The following is a 22437-nucleotide window of genomic DNA, read 5'->3' on the forward strand; positions in this document are numbered from 1 at the left end:
GTCCAATGCTCTTCTCTTATTGTTCTCGTTCTGTTTAATCAATCTCAACATCACAATCTGAACTTGATTAGGTAAGGGAAACTAAAACTAAACTAGAATTAAATAAGTCAATACTTACCTAGACATACTCTTAACATTATCTCCTGACTCCACCAGACTACATTAATGCTTTTTATTAAAGCCATATGGCCACAATTTGGAAATATTTAAGAATGCAGAAACCTGTGTCAACGATTGCAAAAGAAAGATAGCCATATGTATGAGAACCTTGTGAGAATTAATATTAGGAAATAGAATGGAATGAATCCAATAGTTTTTGTGTAGACACAATTATAAGTATAATGTAATTTACTACATTGGGTTAGATGCTCCACAAACCCTGCAATCCCAAGTACACTTACTACAGGGTAAGCGTCAAACTCAGTGAGAAATGTCTTTGAGTAAACATACTTATGGCTTAGTTACTTAGTTGACTTATTCCAGAAGTCTTACATTTGTGTAACATAACCTAGGTTCCCAAATCAAATTCATTTCAGCACCTTTAATAAAGGTTCTTACTCCTTTCTGTTTTCCATGTTAAAGCTATATGTGTCAACTATTTTCACTTTATATTTCTTTCTTTCCCAGAATACTTAACATGTTATTAGACGGGAATGCTGAACCTGCTACTCTTGTAAAATCCAAGTAAAGCAAATATGAACACCAGAAAAGCTAGCCACGATGAAACAACTACTGAAGACAAGGTAACTGTATGAACTCCATCTATTCTATAGCCCAGAGAGATCTACACATTAGATGCTGTTGTCAGGAATGGCTGAAGCAGTTTCAGGGTAAATGACTGAGGATTACAGGTATATTCAAACAGCCAGCCTTATGTTCTAGATTTGCTGGTTTGGTTTAGCATTCTGGTTTTACATCATTCTTGACATAAAACTAGTCAAATGCTCACAAGGAGGTTAAACATTTGGCTATCCATTTCCATATGGTGGCATGTTATTTGTGAAGATAGTGGAGAACAAGGCAATGGATCCTGTAATAAATGGAAACAAAACTCCATCTATCTTGCCACAATGCTAACCCCATCCACAAAGGGGTACAGTGGTCCCCGCAATGAATAATGTTGTTCAAGAAAAGTAAATTCAATTCAGAAATTTACTTAAGGGGCAGAACCAAAGGAATTTTGATAAAATAAACTTTTTGCTGCATGTATTCAATAGCTATATATAAAATACAGTGCAGGTCACAACTAAATGTATACAGCTGCCAACATTCAGAACACACACTGAAGATAAGGACAGATCTAAATTAAGAAAAATTAAGAGTGGGCTTTTGAACCACATTGTGAGCTGAGTTTTGCAATTTGCAAGATGAAAATGCAGCTAGGTGTTGATTAGTGGGGTAATGATTCTCATGAAGTGATCACAGTTGAATTTGTACTATTCAAAGTTATGGATACATGCAAAATATTAGTTCTAGCTTAATGAAAATTTGGAATTATTTTTTAAACATAAGTGTTTACAAATTTATTAATGAAATATTACAGTAAAGGATATAAATAATATATTTGTAATATAAATTTATTGTTAACAAAGTCACAGAGTAGTTCTAGACAGCACCATTATTATATACACCAATGAACTAGATACTTTGCACATTGATGTAGTTTTTTCATGGCATTGTAAACTGTTAACTAAAGTGACAGAGTAAAAATACAGTTGCTTTAATGACACCTTTCATATGCATGTGATAACCCATCAAAAGGATAAAACCACCCTCTTTTGTCTCTTCCTGTACCGTTCTATTTTGCTACTTCATTATCTATGATTCACAATGGTCTCCATAGCTACACACTCACAAAATGGTGGCAGATAAAGCCTTTTGCCCTATTTATTTTCTTAGGACTATGAAAAGGCTGGAGCAGGAACTTGGGTTAACAAACCATAGAGTTCAGAGACTGTTGCAGCAACACTGAAGTAGCAGCGTCTAAAACACTAACAACAACCCAGTAACCTCAATTGTGCATATACTAGCCTTGCATTAACTGATATTTGGCTCACATTAACACAATCAATTGTGCAATTGGCACTAAATCAAATATTGCATTATTTGAACTTGCATTAATTGCAACTTGGCTGTACTTACTAATGCATCAAATACTAGTTCAACTGTGTGTCAAGCTTTTTCAGAATTTAGCTTCCTGACTTTTCTTAATTTTTGTTTTTGCATATATGTTTAACCATTTATCCCCTTTTTTGGTAAATGGAACAGGTTAAGGTTGGCTTGGTGATAACTAACGTGGTGATTAACTTTTGATAATTTTTCTAATTGTTTTAACTAGGTACAGTAGGCTGCTTTCAAACTGTCCGCACCACTCTTCAAATGTTGCATTGGTTTTCAGAGAAAGTGTGTGTGTGTACACACAAGGATGTACAATGCAATATACAATACTGCCCATTTGTGAGTAGGTCCCTCTCCCATTTTCTTAGTGATGCTCACCTCTTGTACAGTGGGAATTTAGTACTTTTGGAACAAGGCCTGAAAAAAGCACAGTCATTCCTAGCATTGAGCAGATTGGCCAAGCCTCCAGTCATCACAGACCACTGCCAATATTATAGTATGTAAATATACATTCAGTGATCCAAGCGATTGCGGGTTCTAAAAAGTGTTTAAGTGTTAAGCTGATTTAAGCTTGTCCTCTCACCCACAGTATTTAGTGAAGCTTACCTGGATCATTAAGTGAAGTGTTTTCTTGCCCCTACCATATGATCATGTGAATAGGGACAGGGAAGTGTGCCATGTCTTACCTGAACACAAGTAAAAAAAGGGAAGAAATTTGATGGGCAGGTACCATTTACCATTACCGGGTAACATGTAGTTCTGCTCTAATCAAAATTGGTAAGGCTGTCCTAAATACTTATTATCCCACAAAATCCAGTAGGAATTAAGGGTACTATTATCTTATGAATGTTTAGTCAGAAAAAAGTCATGCAGTTCCCAGCATGCCCCGGCCAGTCATGCTAGATGAGATATACTGGGATTTGTGGACTTACTTATTTATTACTTATTAGTTAGAACTTATGTTCTGATAAGACATGCATTGTGCTGTTAAAATGGCAACCCTGGTCCAGTACTGCTGAAGCCTATATATAATTGCTGGTAAGTTGTATTTTCATATACGTGCATTTCCTATATTGTACTGATTTTTATGGAATGTGTATCTGTGTGTATATATATATGTTCCTTTCCTCTACAAAATGCATCACACTTCTGTTCTTATAAGAACTGAACATTTTTCTTTCTTTCTTGTGCCTTAAATGTATGTATCCTTTGGCAACACTTACTGTGTTGCGTTAAGCATTATTCTAATTGTTGATTCAACCTTGTTTTTATGCAAAGTGTTACTGTGATGTTGAGTCATACTGTTTCTTTTTTTGGCCCAGGAAAATCAGCCTTTTGAAGCACATGAAAGCACAGTGAAAACACCTCTGAAACAGACAGCTACCTCCAATCAGCTCCTGGCAGAGATCCAGCCTGCTGCTTTCGGCCATCTGACAACACCACCAAAGCCTAATGATATCTCTCCTGGAGACCCATGGACGCCAACAGCTAACCTTAAAATGCTGATCAGTGCAGCAAGTCCTGAGATTAGGAATCGAGAACAGGAAAAGAGACTGACAGACAGCAGAAGTGAAATCCCTGAGGCAAAACATTTTGTTGTTGTGTTATAAGGATTTGTGGCATACAGTATATACTTGCACGTTAACATAGCTACTTGAAAAGTACCTGGGAAAGCTGCTACTTTGCTCGTTCCAATTTCCCGTGTTAGACCTGAAGTCTGAAAAGCTGGTTATTTTTCGGATTTATAGTATATACACGGCAGACCCTGCATGGTAGCTCTATTATTTTGAGGCTTCCAGCTGTCCTAGACGTAGGCACTTAGAATTACTCATTAGTCGCTGATACTTAATCTGTCAAACCTTAATATTTTCATATAGGGCTAATTGCTGCTTTATTCTTCCTTTCTGTCTTTTTTGCAGGACCATTTTTCAGGAGATGACTATGAGAAATCCCAACCAAGTCGTAAAGAGAAAAGCCTAGGGTTGCTGTGTCACAAATTTTTAGCTCGCTATCCTAGCTATCCAAGTACTTCTAAAAACAATGAAATTTGCCTTGATGAAGTAGCTGAAGAGCTTAGTAAGTTTGAATCTGGGCTCTGGTATTTGTAGCCAGAGGAAACACAACTTGGTTCACAGTATTAAAAATGGTTAGCAATGCACTAACAGAGCTTATTACTTCAGCAGCTGTTGTTCAGCCAAAATAGTGATGGGCAAGATCAAAAACAGATGAGCAGGCTTATTAGAAGTGGTCAAATTGTGGCCTCCTCAGTTGTTTTGGCATACAGACAGCATAATCAGTAGTGAGGAGACAAGAGCGACCAAACATCTGGACGGCTGTAAGTTGCCTGTCCCTGGTTCATATAATTCTTTTTAGTTTGGTATGCATGCATTAATCTGATAATCCATACAAAAACAAACTTATGACATCAGTCAGTATTATTCTTGTATTGCAAGTATGCAGCTGAAGCTGATGGGTGGTAGCTAGAGCCAGAGTGAAGAAATCTGGTGATACATTATTGTCGGTCTGTTCTGCACTTTCCCTTCTCAAGCCATCATGGCAGCAACATGCTAAACAGATTTTGTAATAGTCCATTTACAGGCTATATTAGCACAGTCAGTGTGTCCACAAGCGACCTGCATACCCTCCAGTCTTGTCAATGTTCTGAACACTATGGCAGCGGTTTTGTTCTGTAATCCAAGGCCACAGGTTCACTGTCCTCAAGATACTGTTGGATTTCAAACTACAGTCCATCTGTAATGAGTTAGTTAAGAGTTGTAGCCTGCATTTAGAGACTGTTACTGGTCTCTAAATGGGCCAGTTCCATGACATTACAAATTACTAATACAATAATACAATATCAGCAGCCATAAGAATTTGGAGTAGGACCATGGTCGCTAGTAACCTGATGAAGCAATCCATTTTGCAAGAACCTCTGAAGGTTTCAGAGGTTAAGAAGGCATCCTCTGGAGCATTGTATTCTTAAAATTCTCTAAGTGTGACCCTCTTCAGGAATTCAACAGACTAAAAAGCAAGGTAAAAGTAACTTAAGTGGACAAATAATTTTTCATCCTTCCTCACAGATGTTGAACGCAGGCGCATCTATGACATAATGAATGTGCTAGAGAGTCTTCACATGGTGAGTCGACTTGCCAAAAACAAGTATTCTTGGCATGGACGTCATAATCTTAAAACAACACTACAACTTTTGAAAAAGGTGGCTGAGGAGAACAAGTACATGCAGCAGCTTGAGTTGATTAAAAAGCGAGAATCAGAACAAGAGCCTGTGGACGATGGTGAGAAAATGAAGCTGATGAGTGAGCATGTTGGGCTGAACCTTCATAATGACATTTCTTTTGTGGAGCTTCCTGGGATGGAGTTTCGAGCAGGTAAGTCTTTGTTAAATGGGTTAACTTGGTCAGCCTTCCCCAGTAGGGTGACCTCCAGGTGGTTTGGACTTAAAATCCACTCAGCCTAGCCAGAATTTGAAATGCTGGTAGCTGTAGCCCAAAATGCCTGAACAGCACTAAGTTGGAGAGGGTCAGATTAGATTAACCTTCCTGAAAAATAAAGCATGTACCACTTCTATTGTAACGATAGGAGAAAGTAAGCACCATCTTAAAAGGCATTTTCCTTTTTCCTTCCAGTTGTAGAAAGATTGTATCTAAGATCTTTCCCAGTATGGCACATGTGTGCATCATATTAAAAAAGGATGCATTTTAAGTTTACACGTATGCAGATATAATCAATGTAAGGATTGCTAAATTGAAATGCATAGTATTAATTAAGTGTTCTTTCATCAGTAGCAAACTTACTTAAGAAATATGTTAATATCATTACACCACATTTATATCTTGCCACTTTTCCTCTTGTGAGGAACCAAAGGTGACTTGCTTAGCTCCATTTTATATTCACAATAAAATGTGAGAGAGGTTGGGCTGGGAGTCTGTGACTGGTTCAAAGTTGCCCAGGGAAGCTTCACGACCACGTGGGGACAAGCACACTTACAGTCTTACCATCATACCACACCGACTCTCATATATTATTATTATTATTATTATTATTATTATTTAAAAGTTAATGGTTGCAGATTGACCAAGTGCTGCTTCTGGGCAGCTCAGGACAAGGTTACACAACAGTAGTTTTTGCTGGCCTGCCCACCAGATGAGTTAGGAACAATGTTTAATTCCACAGGTGTTACAGCTTGGACTAGTTTCTCCTTTTGGCTATATCAATTTCTTTCTTTCACAGCTTCAGTAAATAGTCGTAAAGACAAATCTTTAAGAGTGATGAGCCAGAAATTTGTGATGTTGTTTCTGGTATCAACCTCCCAAGTTGTGAGTCTTGAAGTTGCTGCTAAAATTTTGATCGGAGAAGATCATGTTGAGTACTTAGATAAAAGCAAGTTCAAAAGTAAGTAAGAGGGATTGGGTCTGTCTGTCATTTTTGCTTTAAATAAGATTGCTTGCTTTGTTGTGTTGTCATTTTTTTTGTAATCCATTCATACAAGAACATAAACATATGGAAAAAAGTGGCAAGCCTATTGCTAATTCAGCTTTTCTTGGCTCATATGTCTTCCCAGATGAGCTAAGCCCCTGGCTGTGTGCAGGCACATGATAAACTGTAATTTATCATAATGGGAGCTCACTGCAATGTGCTCCTGTCTCATATACTCCCCCAACTCCAATTTGTTGGCTGCCAGGAGAGGGATTTTTTTTTAATTAACTATAGTTTGTTGTTTCTTCCAGACCAGAAACTTTCTTAAACCTTAACTGTAGTTTGTTAAAATCAGCCAGCTTCACATCCCTCACATTAATCAGACACAGAACAAAGACTTCTGATCCTTCCTGGCATGGCCCCAAGGAGGAAAGAAGCAGTGAAGCACACAAGGCAGTCAGGATGAGCCATCACTTACATGACATTTGAACAAAGCACATAGCTGGCATATTGCAGACTGCAGTCAGGTGCTTATTCCTCCTTATCCCTAATCCTCTCACATGTCCAAACCCTGCAAAAAGAGCCTGATTTCTTCAATTAGTTTTCTATGATGTATAAACTCTTCCTGGTTTAGGAAGCCAGGTATCTTCACAGAAGCCAAGCATGCAAGCTTGGAAGAGAACATGCAGGTGCATAGTTTATTCCTGGTCCAGTAAATCAACATATCACAGACTTAGATGGTGACACCAAAAGCAGGTCAACATGTGAGTCTGGACTTTCTAAAGATTCATGATAGGCTTATCATGCTCTGTAACACTTCCCAGTTTGTTTTGTTCTGTAAGAAAGAGTATGTTGCCTCCATTCTCAGTTGAGAGCCAGTGTGGTTCAGTAGTTAAGAGTGCAGGACTGAGACTCAGACGACCTGGGTTCTAGTCCCTGCTCAGCCATGGAGCCACCTGGGTGACTTTGGTCCAGTCACAGACTCTCAGCCCAACCTACCTCACAGGACTGTTGTAGAGGGGATACGATTGGGATGAGTGGGAGGAGAATGATGTAAGCCACTTTGATTTCTTCATAAGAAAAAGGCAAGATATCAATCAAATAAATAATAGTATGATAGAGGTGGCTATGGGCAAAGAGGAAAGAGGCTATTTCTTTGGATTCAGTTCATGAAAATATGGTCTGTAAGGTACCTGTTCTCGGCAGAGAGTATGGCACCTTAGTTGAAATGTGATGGCAGTAAATGCCATGTTGTCATGCCCTCGTTATGGCTCAGCTTTTTGCAGCCATTTGCTCCCCTCTCTCTGTTGTTCTGGGCCATGCTCTCTTCCCAAACAGATGCAGTAATGCCAGACTCTCACCTCTCTCTGTGGCAGATAGGGTGACGTAGTGGAAAAAGAGAACTGCTGTTGGCAGTCCTGGACACTATAAAGATGCATTGCCCAGGATACTCCCTATTCTGATCAGCAAACTAGCTAAAAGTTGTCTAGATGAAAAATTATCAGGTGGATCCATGGTTTTCTACAGAATCAGACTCAGAGTCCTTCCCAATGGCACTTTTTCAAACTAAGGAAAGGTAACAAGCGGGGCATCACAGGGTTCAGTCCTGGACCAGTGCTCTTCTACATTTTTATTAATAATTTGGATGAAGAGGTGAAGCTTGGGTGGGTTAGCTAATACCCTGAAAGACAGAAACAAAATTCAAAGGGCTTTTGATAGTTTGAAGACCTGGGCTAAAAGCAACAGAATGAAACAAAAAGGACAAATGTCAAATTCTGCACCTAGAAAAAGAAACCAAATGTGTAGTGACAAGGTGGGAGATACTTGGCTCAGCAATATTGCCAATTAGATTTGTTGCAGATCACAAGCTAAATATGAGTCAACAGTGTGATGTGGCTGCAAGAAAAGGAACTGGTATTTTGGGCTGTATTAATAGAAGTATCACTTCCACCTACATAAAATGATAGTTCCCTCCTGCTCTGCACCTCTATACCTCATCTTGAGTGTTGCATCCAATTCTGGGTACCAGAATTTAAGAAACTGGAAAAGTTTCAGAGGAGGGCAACAAAGATGATGAAGGAAGTGGAAACAAAACACCATGAGAAGAGGCTGAAACAATTAGACATATTTAGCCTTGAGAACAGAAGACTGTGGGGGGATATGATAGCTCGCTTCAAGTACTTAAAAAGTTAGAGTTGAAATGTTATTACACAGAGGAGAGGCAAAATCACTTCTTGATCACCCCAGAGTACAGGACACGGATACTGGACTCAAGTTACAGGTAACCAGATTCTGCCAGAATTTCAGGAAAAACATCCTGACTGTTACATCAATATAACCAAATACCTGGGGAGCTTGTGAGCTTTTCCACACTCCTTCACATTAAAGACATGGAGAGACAGCATCTGTTGGAGATGCTTGAACTTGGAGTCCTGCACTGAGTAGGAGGTTTGGCCTGATGATCTTACTGGCCCTTTCCAACTGCTGTTCTATGATTTTATGATGGCTAACCCTGCCATACACTTTCCTTGCTCTGCAGCATTCATTTTGGCTCTGGAGAATAGCAATTCCAGCTTGCTACAGATAAATATCAAATAGAAGCTGTACTCATTCCAGTTTCCATCTAATAAAACAAGGAGTTACATGTGGTGCAGTCTTTAGGTACTAGTTGGTGTGACCTTGGGAAAGAAACAGTATCCGAATGACTACAACTTGAATTGAGAATGGCCTTCCACAGGGACATTCTTGGGATGCATGTTCTCCAGTCTTAGAAGTGCTAGTTGTCATGAACCACAGGAAAGTAATGAGATCCCAGTTCCTACAAACGAAGTAAGAACGTTTGGGGTGCCTCACCCCAATTTCACCCTTGGCAGCTCTCTGCGCAGACACTAGCGCCTCCACATTGTTTTCCTCCATGCCCTGAAAAAATGTTGAACTTTTAAAATGTTGAACTTGTCTGTGTCAAAGAGAGCAAGCCCTGTAAAGATGCACATAAGCCTGTCATGTCACGTTCGTGGCTTCCTGAAGCAGAAATGATCTAGCTGCTCTTATCTTAGGTGTTTAAAACAAAATTTGGATGGGAGGATGGAAAGACTGATCTGGACTGTCTGTCTATGTTTAATAATGATTTAGTCTCTTAACATTTCAGCTAAAATTCGGCGGCTGTATGATATTGCTAATGTTCTCAGTAGCCTTGAGCTGATCGAGAAGGTTCATGTTACAGAAGAGAAGGGCCGCAAGCCAGCATTTAAATGGACAGGACCAGCTGTTTTTTCAGATATTCAGGGTAGGTGGGTTATTGCTTCTGCACTCTAGATTAGAGTTTTAATTGTAAAGCTTTCTTCTCCTGCTTCACTTGATTCCTGCTCCTAACACTAAAAGAACCCTTTCTGTAATAATTCTATAATTATTTAGTGGTTTTTCTATGCCACCACATAACTGAAGTTGTCTTCGCTGCAGACATAAACTAGTTAAAATGCAATATAAATAATAAAGATACAATTGCACCATGGAATACATTGTAGTGGAGACTCAGAATGAACTTTAAACACATGTAAGTCTCTAAACCTTAAACCAAACTTTCAAAGTCTATAAAAAAGCTATCAAAGATTTTTTAAAAATGTATTTATTTATTAAAAGCTTTTCTAACCTATCCTGCTACAAGCATCTTGGGGTGGCTTACAAAAAATGAGTAGAATAAAACAAACACCAAGCACCCAACAATTGAAATACGAAAGCCCCAGTTAAAATCAATTAAACATTAAAATAACTGGAAAATTAAAAGGTTTTTGCTTGACGCCAAAAGGAATATAACATCAGTGCCAGGCAAACCTCTCTGGGGAGCATATTCCATAGTTGGGGTGCCACCACAGAGAAGGCCCTTCTCCAGGTACTCACCTCCTAATCTCCTTCAAGGAGGGCTCCTGGAGCAGGACCTCCACCTCAGATCTCAAGGGGTGGGAGGGCACATAGGGAAGAAGGCATTCCTTCAGGTATCCCGGACCCAAGCTGTTTAGGGCTTTATAGGTTATAACTAGCACCTTAAATTGGACCCAGGCTTCAACTGGCAGCCCATGTAACTGATAGAGAACTGGTAATATATGTGAATACTGTCTGGTCCCCGCTAACCTCCTGGCAGCTCTATTCTGAACGAAGATACCCCTCCTCCTCACATGAATCTTGAATTGAAAAAGTCTTCAACATTCACTGTTGAAAAAGATACAAAGTAGGAGCCAGGGGGACCCTTCTGAGGAGGGCATCCCACAGCTGCACTGCTTTCATAGAAGGCCTTTTCCCTCTTACCCGCCTGCTGGACCTGGCTTGGTAGGTGGCATTCGCAGAAGGGGCCTCCAAAAAGGACCTCAGAGTTCTAGTAGGAATATACGGGAGGAGGTGATCCTTTCGGTAATATGCCACAAGATATTTCGGGATTTAAATGGTAAGCAGAATTTTAAGTTGGGCGTGGAAGTGGACTGAAAATCAATGACATAAGTTATTCAAGACAACTCATCCTTGCTGGGTTCAGATGATGGAGCCATCTGCATGCAGCATCGCTTATTTTCTTTCCCAGTCATGCAAACCCAGGCTCTTCTTCTGTTTTATCTGATTGATTGAACCTGGATGTTTTGACCAGCCTGACCATTATCTTAACACAGATTAAGAGCATCCACTGTGTCTCTGGATTTGATGAAAGAGAGAACTGAGTGTCATGTTCATATCGATTGCACCTCAATCCAAAACTCTGAATTATCTTTCTGAATGGTTTCATTTAGATGTCAAACAGCATGGGGGTTAAGATGCAATTCCATGGTACTGCAACATACTGTTTCTAAAAGGTCAAGCAGAAGTCCCCCAGCACCACTTTCTGGAATTAGCCACCTATGTATAAGAAGTAGTACTGCAAAACTATGCCTCGAACCCACAGCTCTGATGGTCTACCCAGACTGAAGCCATAGTCAATTATATGAAATGTCTCTGAGTGGTTTAAGAGAATTAACAGGGTCATACTGCCCCTGTCTATCCTTTCTCCCAATTCAACAAGCCACATCTAGGTACAACAAACCAGGTCAGGCCCCTCATCTATGATGCTTTCATCAATGATAGGGATTCTATTTTGAACCACACTGGCTTTTAATAGCAATGCCAGCAACCTGGAGGACAGACTGATAGGATAATCAAGAACCTTCTGAGTGGCAGGCAAGCCAGAAGAGGGAACAGGTGCGAGATGACTAATTGCTCTAATCCTCAACTGGCTTGTCCGCCTCTAGAGTCATACCTCACCCTGCCCATAATCACTTTTAAATATCTCTTTGTCCAAACAGAGGATTAATGACTTAACATGGTCCTTCAGAAAAACAAAAAACAACTTTGTGCATGATTGATTTACAGGTCCGCAACCCATACTTACAGCTGCTATGGTTGGTGCATCTCGTCCTGTGGAAGGGAAGTTTTCCAAAGAAAATTGTTCCAAGAATCTCTTCCATGCAAGAAACAAGCAAGGCTTCACACGGCATTCATCCTTAATCAAAGTGGCTAAGAGTATGCGAAGTGATTGGAGAAAGATTCGTTCTGCTCCAAGTAGCCCCATCAAGAAAAATACAAGTATGTAGTTAAGATACAGGGCATGTTCACGAGTCATGCTAAGTGGAAAATTCAGCAAAGTATTGAAAATGTGGAAGACACTGAGAACTGTCAGTTCAGCGGTTTTGCTGCTTTTTTCCCTTTACAGTGCTTTTCCGTTGACAATTTGACAACTGACAGATCTCTGGCAACTGTGTGCAAAATGGCCTTTTCTTTTTCTTTTAGTTACACTGGCATTTTTCTTTTAGTTACACAGTTGTACATGTTCCTGGGAATTAAAACATACTAATAAAAGGGTGGTAAACCAGTGTTGATGCTCCCATGTGCCACCCGGGTATCACTGGAGGGGCTATCACTGGGAGTGGTCTGGCTTGCTGATCTTGTCTGTGAGCTTGCTACCTAATCCCCACAACCCACGATGACCTAGTTCTCCCAGATTCAGTACAAGTCACACTTGGAGAAAACCATAGTTTCTCAGGCAGCTTGTTGTAATAAAAACAACAGCAGCCTGTGGGAAGCAGTCAGGCTCTTACAACATGCCAGCCCACTGTAGTTCATTCCCACAATGAGCTGTTGCATTTCACAAAGCACATCATCAACTCTGATCCATGATTTTCTGGAGATGCTATTGAAATATCGACTAGCGGTGTGTGTGCTTTCAAGTTCCTTCCTTCTGAGCAGGCTTACTATGCTTGGCTTCTTTTGGAGACTTCATGCGGAAAGACTATAACTTATAGTAATCTTAGGGGCATGCACAGCCTTAATTTTGGATCTTTCTGCTTATGTCAAAAAGGCGTTGAAATAAAGTGCAGCAAATCTCTCCGATCGCGGAGATATTGTGTTGTCAGGGGGAGAAAATTGAGCCCTTCAAAATGAGTGCCAAATGACTGAAATCGGACCAACGATCTTAATATGAGGAATTCCACGTGGTCTTGTGGCAGTGGCTGTACAGCTGACCCAAATGCATGCATGAGGCTTGGCCATAGGCTGTTCCATATGAAAGCTACCTGTAATGAGCCCAGGAAGAAGATTCCACGAGCTATGAATCATGCAGCCATGAACTATACAAATGCTATGGTTTCAGTAAAATGCCTTCACAATTCTCTTTTCTCCAAAAGGTCACATTCCATTAAGCTGTCCAAACAAGATGGCTCAACTTGCAGCAATCTGCAAACAGCAATTAGATGAGCAGTCACGGTATGTTTATAGACGAAATGGGGTAGTGCCTTTCTGATGCACATCAGGCTCTTCACTGATACTGCTTTGTGCCATAGTTAAGGACAGTTTATCAGTTAAAATCATCACAGCTAATAACTCTAGCAGTTCCCAGTGGGACTTGGGTTACACTTCCAGTTTGCTGGACTTTTTTTTCCTGAATAAACCAAGAGCCAGTGTGGTGGAATGGTTAAGAGCGCAGGACTGGGGCTTGGGCAATCTGGGTTCTGATCTCTCCTCTGCCGTGGAGTCAACTGTGTGACTCTGGGCCAGTCACAAACTCTCCGCCCAACCTACCTCACAGGTTGTTGTAGTGAGGATACAATTGGGAGCAGCAGCAGGAGGAGAATGGTGCAAACTGCTTTGAATTCTTTAAAAGAAAAAGGGGATATTAATTTAATAAATAAAGCAGAGTCAGTTCTGCTTGTCTTGGAGTTTTGGGTGGAAATATTCTAACACTGAATGTCTTTCCCTAGGAAAATAAAAAATAGAAATGTGAAACTGGACATTCCATGTGCTTCAGCTTTGCCTCTTGAACCCTGTTTGAAAGCCAGACCATTCCTGTTGCCTTCTCAGGCTGAGATGCTACCTCTGATGACCTCCTCAATGTCTCCAGCAGCAGTATCCCCTATCCATTCTAGTATGCCCTATGCAGTGTATTTGCATCCTTCCCAAACACAGATAGTGACTGCATGCAACCCAGGCCTTGCAATACAGCCCGTTCCCTCTGCTAGTGCAATTAGAAAGGCGTCTCCAGTAGCGGCGAGGTCACAAGCAGTCCCTGCTCAGGTGCTTACTGAGGACGATGGCAGCAGGTTAGAAAGAAATGATGCTACTGCTCAAGACCAGAACCTCTGTCTGGCTAAGGAGCAGCAGGAGGGTACAAAAGATGCTTTGGTGCCTGAGAAATGTTTTAAGAGGTGTAATGCATTACTGGAGGAGAGCCCAACTAAAAAATGTAAGAGCGAAGAGGTGGAGCTTCAAGATGTGCTTCTGGTAAGCAGTATTAAACTGTGTACTTCTGAGCCGCGTGTGGTGTGGTGGTTAAGAGTGCAGGACGGGGCAATCTGGGTTCTTGTCTCTGCTCAGCCATGGAACTAAGTGGGTGACTTTGGGCCAGTCACATACTCTCAGCCCAACCTACCTCACAGGGTTGTTGTGGGATAAGAGTGAGAAGAAGAACTAGATTAAATTGTGGTAGTCCACTTAGCACATGGGTAACCCATCACCCTTCACTCTCAGTCTGCCATTCAAAGTAGGCAGGCAAGAAAAATAATTATTGATCAGAGTCTTAGAGGCACCTTCAGTTCCTTGCAAGGAGAAAAGGTGGGATATAAATATTTTAAATAGTACAACATTATTGCTATTGCATGGTTTTGTAGACTTTGTGGGGAAGACTTATTTGTGATGGATCCAAATATTTGGAGGGCATTCCACTGGATACTATACCTATCTTCTTCTTGAGTATAAGCATTTTTCAAGGGGACAGTTTTTCCCAAAGGTCCTGGAATATTTGGACAACAACAGCCAGTTTTCAGTCAAAGATGCTGACTCTTTTATCCATAAAGAATTTTGGGAATGAGCTGCCTCTTCATGCTTTGACTTGCCCTTGCTGGGAGTGCATTAGGGCAGAAAGAGGTAGTTCACCTACCCAGTTCCAACATGGAAGCTAGCTTTGGGAGGAGAGGTTGGAATTGTGGGGGTACCCATGAAGTGCAGAGTGTAACATTCTTGGTATGTAGCTCTATGCTTTGATACAACAAGTCACTTCCACTGGATTGGAAGCACAAATGCAGATATTTGCAGTAAAATTATTAATGGCTGAAACTCTGTTTCAGAAGACAAAGGATTACCCTTCGCCCAAGCTAAGGAGAAAATCAAGAAGACAGTTCAGTGTTCAAGGAAAGAACATAGAACTGTACTGGAAGAAAACTGTGTTTCAGTGTCTCTTGTACTAACATCTGTTAGTACCATCCTATTCTGTAGCCATACTGAGACGTTCTGTAGGGGACGGGATAGAAAAGCTTTTAATAATTAAATAAATATTAAATAGCATCTCCCTCTGTATGGAAAGCAGATCTGTAAGGGAGAAAGCATATGAAGTATTACTTATCTGAAGGGGTGAATACCTATATATATTCAGAGTAGACATGTAACGTCTCTCTAAGCTAGCCTTTTGTAATTTTTTTTTTCATTTGTTTTCTAGGGAGAACATGTTATGAGTAAAAAAGCCCAATCTTCCCTAACTTTCCATCTGGGCCAAGAAGACTTAACTTCACCGACAAGACAACAATCGGAAAAAATGGATCAGCACTTGGAATATCAACCTGAGCAACAGAAGCAGGAAGATGTTTTGAAATATGATAAAATTGCCATCGCACAGGGGATACCTGCAGCTTTTGTCGCTCATAAGCTTAAGGTATACTTCTCTGCAAGCATTTTGCTCTGATTTGCTCCTTGGATTTCTTAAAATTGTCTAAGGACCAGGTATTAGTACATGCTTTGTTCTGATCCAGGTTACCAAAGTATTTTAGATATTCACTTTGTAAGGCAAATGTAGAATATACAGTACCTGCCTGTATCCCGTGGATACACCTCCCTGCTGTTCTTATTTTTGTTGTGATATTGTAGGTTTTTTGGTCTAATCTTCTATCCTGTATTGCCTGCAGACTCTGGTTGCTTTTCTGGACAGCAGTTCTGCCCTGGCCCAAGTAATGTGCAATCAGTGGGCAGGGTTGCAGAATACAGCGGTGGATGTGTAGTGCAGTTCAACAAAATAGTGTAATGGGAAGTGTCCTAAATCTAAATTATCACCCAAGTGTAAGATTCTAGGATTCCAAAGAACAATTTGGCTTAATATTCTGTGTGATTACAAGCACAGAGACAGGACTACATCATTCTTCGAAGTAGAATATGATGTGATGTTTATCTCTACCCCACCAATTTATTCTTCCATCTTGATTATTTACTGTCTGGTTTTGCACTATCTGGTGTATATGAGGGCTTCATCCTTTGATGTGGCCACAGAAAAAGCAAAAATTTAGAAGTGTGACGTAATTTGAATATGAGACGAACTCTGAATTGCTGTTGATGTATCATTTTATGCAACTGTAATGTCCATGAATACTAAAGCTAAGAATTGCTTGTAATGTCAGTTACATATTGGCTTTCCATAGGTATCTAACACAACTGCCATATTCTCTTTTGATTCTGGATGCCTGGCTGTCCTTGTTCTCTGTTGCGGCATTAATTAAAGTCTTGATTCACTAATGAAGAGCAGGCCAGAGACTATAGGAAATCTTGAATAAGAAAAATGGTTGGATCTCTCAATTTCTTTTTATTTGTTTAAAAGAAACTCCAGGAGTCCTAAATCAGGATGGTGGTATTCTTATCCCTCTTTTTCAAAGCTGTGAAGTGGGGACCTACCTTCTCTCTCCCCATCTCATGGTAACTGCAGCTTGGAAAACCTAGAAAATGGCAAGGAAAGTTATATTCCCCTTCCCTAGTGCCACAGCACTTTCCCCCAGCCCAAGCAACTGCTTTTAAGTGTAGAATATAATAGAAGAGGATCATACCATTGGAAGGGGTCTGGAAGGCCACTGGGTCCAACCCACTGCTCAATGCAGGACTCAAGTCTCCCATCCAAATACTAACCAGGCCTGACCCTACTTAGCTTCCAAGATTAAGCAGGATCAGACACTTCACATTGGAAGCTCCAGTCATGGTTCTGCCATGCTACATTTAGCTTAGTCCTTTGTTGTATACGAGACTGAAAAATCATCCTAGGTCCATGTTATCTGTAAGGTGTGTTTATTATTTCTGTGGATGTAAATATGATATTCTTCCTTTTTTTCAGACTTGGTTTCCTTCAGCTTTCCTTATACCTCTTCCTCAGTGCACCAGGTTTGTCAGCGGGACCACCCTCTCGAACCAGGAAAAAGCTGAGGTCCCCCCAGCAGAACAGGAATCCTGCGGCTCTTCTGTTGTTGGTGTGTGTTCATGGACAATGTCACTGGTATTATTCCTGAATTAGTGGCTACTGACGCCTCCTGTCAGCTGATAATGATGCAGGGCTTGAGGTCAGAAAGTGCATCCGCTATAAATCTGAGAACTTGCCAGTACTTAAGGTGACATAAACCTATGGTACCTTTATTCTTGCTATCTGTGTCCTTGTCTAGCTTTCGTAATGGAAGCTTGTCTAGGAAGATGGAGTTAATCAGTTCTGGCAGAGCTGCTGGTAACCTCCAACTTTTCTGTACTTTAGTGCTACATCTCAAATGTCTTTTATATATCTCTATAGGCCCACAATTAGAGTAAATCTTCAGATAAAACCCCGTTTGCATGCTTTTAGAAGTTGTGTTGAGTCAATCTGAGTCAATATTTGCTCTTATGAAATCAGCTGCTCCTTGATGCTTAATTACCTAAAGCTAAATTGCCATAAGCAAACTTTTGATGTTTGGCTTCCTTCTCTCCATGCACAGGAGGCATTGCGGGCTACCCGATGACGAAGAACTATTGTCCTTAGTAATTAGTCTTTCTCTTTCTTATCATAGGTGGCATTCCAGCAACATCTGACTTAACAGCAGTTAATGTCCCTGCTCTTCATATAGCACCTCTCAGCCTGATGCTGCCACCTTCGGCTGTAGCTGCCCTACCTGTGTTGGATAGCACTGCTCTTGCTTCAGCCCATGCTAGTCCTGTCCAAGTTCCCGACTCTTCCATGCTGAACTTTACGTTACAACATTTAGGACTGATCCCAACCAGCATAAAGGTGTCTGCAGATCAGGGACTTGGACCTGCCCTGATTTTTCCAGGAGCAGAATGTGTTACTTCTGTCCCCAGAAGTGAAGGCTTGAAACAAGGGAAAACATTACAGAATATCTTACCAGCACGCAGCCATGATTGCAGTGGAAAAACAGTTCCAACTGCTCCTTTGCAGCAGGTAAGAGAGCTTTTTTAAGATTAATGAGCTAATTCATATCATTGCCACAGCGCTCCCTTGTTTGTGCTGCCATGCATAGTTGGCAGCCTCCCATGATCTGGTTTATGCACTGCTTTATTTCAGATTGATTGAATCCCCTTATAGCCATGAACTCCTGCACATGCAAAACTAGCCCTTCTGTCCTAGGACAATGAGATGCTATTACGGTATGTGCAGAGGGTTTGGGTGCTGAAGTAGGTACAGACCAGCAGGGCCACTGATCAAGTGTTTTGCATCTTAGAGTGTAGGCAAGTTCACATGCCATCCATTGTAAAAAAAAAAAAAAGAAGAAGAAGTCCAAACTCTGATTGGTATTTCAGCACGGTACATTTGCTTTTTAGAAACCACAAGCAGAAACAACAGTCAGTTCTACATTTCTTGGTACCATCACAGCTTGTTGCATCCTCCAAACATGAAAAACACTACTCGTGGTGGTACCAAGGCCAAGCAGATAGTCTAAGAGTGACACTAACAGTTGCTGATTTGCACAGCTGTCAGAGGTGTTCTCCCCTCCACCTGCATCCTGCCTCAAAAGTCTTTTTAGGGGCAGGAGTAGGCAATCAGCTGCTTGGTGCTGGGAAAGGACCAAAGTGCGCACTGGGTTGGGCTGAACCCAAGAATGGAGATCAGCCAGAGATCACCTAAGGTTCATAGCTTCCAGCTGATTCTCATCTCTCCCACTCATACCTAAGGAGGACAGCAAAATGGGCATCCGCTAAGCTCCACTGTTCCTTTCCACAGTGCCGCCCAGCTGATTTTCCACTCTTTTGTCTAGCTGTGGATCAGACACCCCACTCCAGGAGTTCCCTCTAGAACAGGAAGAGAGGGTGCCTGAACAGTTCCCTCATCTTCTCTGCTGCACTTCAGAGCATGAGCCCTGTTTGCACAGCAGGGAGTGCCCATCAGCTGCAGCAAGCGGATTTGGCTTGCAGTGGCAGCTGTCCAGTAGAGAACCCTGATTTCTCCCTTTGGTGCCTGCTGGATCTCTCCTGGAGGACTGAGGGGGAAGGATATTGCAGGAGGGAGGAGAGTGACCAGCATGAGCCTGATCATCTGTCAGGCATGCTGAGGTCAAACAAACAAACCGTGGTCACCTTGAGGGGTTGTATGTCATGACATGTGCACCCAGCCTCTGGTATTCCTTCCTCTGAAAGATTCTCTCTGACTACAGCTGTATCGGAAACATGGAATTACTAGGTTAGGGCGACATTGCAAGAAGCCCACTGAAGACTATTTCTACTGTCATGACAATTTACTTGTAATTCTGGAATAGAAATGATGGCAGGCTGGATACATCCCATGCCTCTTGCACTGCTTATTAAGCAACAGAGTAACATTTCTGCTGTGACTTGAGTCATGGATACACAATTTTGATGGCATCAGGAATGACAGCAGATGCTCCAGGGATTCCCATAAAAAGGGTATGAGAAGAGAGCTTAAGATACAGATCTAATGAACAGAGGAAGTGAGTCATAAGTGGTAATAAAGTCGAATAGTGTATTTGCATCCTCATACACCAGCTGTTTGCAGTAATTTAGTCTTAAAAGGATTAACACACTTTATTTGAAGAGGTTTTTCCTCTGCTGATAGGAAAACATCAGAACTTAAAATCTGAGAAGTGATTCCTTGCGGCATTGCCAAATCGGATATGTTACTTGGAGCTCTTTAGCCAACAAAAGCAGATCTTCACTGTAACCTTGAAAGCACTTTGAGATATTTTGTTTCTGCTTTCAGGGGAGGTGAAGAGGCCACTGAATAGCAAAACACTCTTTGAAAGCTTGATGTATTTAGCCTATTTTGGTTAGAATTACGCTGGTCAAATGATGGTAATTTTAATAGTATCGCAAATTGGACTGAACTTTATTCTATGTAATATTTTCTAAAATCCAGGTCCTTGTAAAAGGGGTTTCTTGAGTATCTGGGGATATTATTATTATTATTATAACATTTCTATGCCGCCCCTTGCCGAAGCCTCGGGGCGGCTTACAACACAATAAAATACATTGAAATACAATAGAACATAATAAATTACCATTAAATACAAAAATACAAAAAATACACTGAGTTACAAACATAATAATATAAAATTAAAATTATCAGTATAAAATAAGTAAATAAATAATATAGGAGGAGAAAAGAGAAGGAAGAAGAAGTTGCCCTGGCCAGATCATATGTTTTAACAATTAAAATGATGTTTAAATAAAAAGGACTTTACCTGGCTCCGAAAAACCAGTAACGACGGTGCCAGGCGGACCTCTTTGGGGAGTGAATTCCATAGGTTGGGTGCCACCACAGAGAAAGCCCTCCTCCGAGTACTTACTCTCCTAATTTCTTTCATGGAGGGTTCCCGGAGAAGGGACTCTCCCGCAGATCTCAAAGGGCGGTCGGGCATATACGGACATAAGCGCTCGTTCAGGTAGCCAGGACCCAAGCCGTTTAGGGCTTTATAGGTCATAACCAACACCTTGAATTGGGCCCGGGCTTCAATGGGAAGCCAGTGAAGCTGACAGAGGACTGGAGTCATGTGAGCATAACGCCCCGTCCCCGTCAGCAACCTGGCAGCTCTATTTTGCACCAATTGAAGTGTTCGGACCGTCTTCAGGGGAAGCCCCACGTAAAGCGCGTTACAGAAGTCTAGGCGGGAAGTCACCAGCGCGTGTGTCACCGTCGCCAGGCAGTCGTACTCCAGGTAGGGGCGCAGCTGATTAATCAGCCGAAGCTGAAGGAAGGTGCTCCTCGCCACCGCTGTCACCTGAGCTTCCAAAGAAAGCTCCGGGTCGAGGAGTACTCCTAAGCTGCGGACCTTATCTGGGGGTGGGGGGTTGACAGAGGCATACGCAGGGTTGCTATCAAAACTTGCTGCTCCAAGATAGGAGGGCTGGCTCACACTTTTCCAAAGCATGGAGGGAAAAATAACTGTGAAGGGGCAGGTCTCCAAAAATCCCCTTAAGGATCTCACCACAAAGAAAGTTATCTAGCAGCTATCCCTTTTTCACTAGGCAAGATTATTTAGAGCTATCATTTCTCTTGACAGGTTGATTTCTGACCATGGTCAGGTTAATAATAATAAAGATGATGATGATAATGATACTGCTGTTTGCAGCTTCTCTGGGTCAGTGCCTATGGTGGGAGCCTGCTGCACCTTAACAGTGCGGTGCGTGCACACACACACACACACACACACACACACACTAGACACTGTCAAGATGAAACTTACCATTTCAGATCTACATAAGTGTACACATGCACACTTACTGCATATCTGACCCAATTTTTTTTAAGTTCAAAAAATGTTGCACATATTTCTTGTGCCAAAAAAGCAGAGGAATGAAGAGGACAACTAGTGGCAGCCCCTCATTCATTCATTCATTCATTCAATTTATATCCTGTCTTTTTCCTACAAAGGGCTCAAGGCAGCTTACATCTCCTCCTCCATCTTATCCCCACAACAACAACCCTGTGAGGTAGGTTGGTCTGAGAGTCTGTGACTGGCCCAAAGTCACCCAGTTGGCTCCATGGTTGAGTGGGGACTCGAACCCAGATCCTCTGAGTCCCAGTCCCATGCTCTTAACCACTACACCACACTGGTTTGTGATCACGGTGGCTAGCAGAGACAGTGGGTGCTTGCATGCGTTTTGCAGGAGGCTCGTATGTGGTTTATCGCTTTAATGGTAAATAGCAACACTTAAACTGGGCCTGAAAATGCCCTGGTAACGAATGCAACTGGTACAATATGGCTGTCCCAAGAAGCATCCAGACAGTTGCCTTCTGAATCAATGCAAATTTCAGAACAGTCTTGGATGCAGCTTATCTAGCCCCATGTTAGAGTAGCGTATAAATAGGTTTCACTTGTGCATGGGTGACTGAGGCCTGCTCCACTCTTACTGGATAGTATCAAACCTGATAAAAGGCAGTCTTAGGCATCACTGCCACCTGTGCTTCAGTATATAGTATTGAGTCTTGAGCTGTGAACAGAGTCCCTCAGGGAGAATGTAACCAAGACATGTTTTGGCCTTCTTTCTAGACTGGTTGATGTCCCTGCTCACAACAGTTCCATAGCCTCCCTGAGATCAGGGGGTGGCAAGAGGTAGAGTTGTGTATTGTTCACT

The 22437-nt window shown here is 41.5% G+C and overlaps 1 protein-coding gene across 1 annotated transcript in view; it reads left to right on the top strand.

Moving 5' to 3' along the window:
- Positions 1-684: 684 nt before the first annotated feature.
- E2F8 (E2F transcription factor 8) overlaps positions 685-22437 on the top strand; it is a 28496-nt gene continuing 6743 nt past the window's right edge. The window contains exons 1-12 of the mRNA XM_044437205.1: positions 685-743; positions 3441-3701; positions 4038-4194; positions 5199-5504; positions 6367-6528; positions 9701-9838; positions 11941-12153; positions 13251-13329; positions 13824-14343; positions 15554-15766; positions 17204-17336; positions 17901-18289. Coding sequence (XP_044293140.1) covers positions 696-743; positions 3441-3701; positions 4038-4194; positions 5199-5504; positions 6367-6528; positions 9701-9838; positions 11941-12153; positions 13251-13329; positions 13824-14343; positions 15554-15766; positions 17204-17336; positions 17901-18289 — 2619 coding nt within the window. The 5' untranslated portion in view covers positions 685-695. The remainder of the gene's footprint in view (positions 744-3440; positions 3702-4037; positions 4195-5198; positions 5505-6366; positions 6529-9700; positions 9839-11940; positions 12154-13250; positions 13330-13823; positions 14344-15553; positions 15767-17203; positions 17337-17900; positions 18290-22437) is intronic.

The sequence above is a fragment of the Varanus komodoensis genome, unplaced genomic scaffold (assembly GCF_004798865.1).
Source record: "Varanus komodoensis strain SLA01 unplaced genomic scaffold, ASM479886v1 scaffold3, whole genome shotgun sequence".
Lineage (NCBI taxonomy): Eukaryota > Metazoa > Chordata > Lepidosauria > Squamata > Varanidae > Varanus > Varanus komodoensis.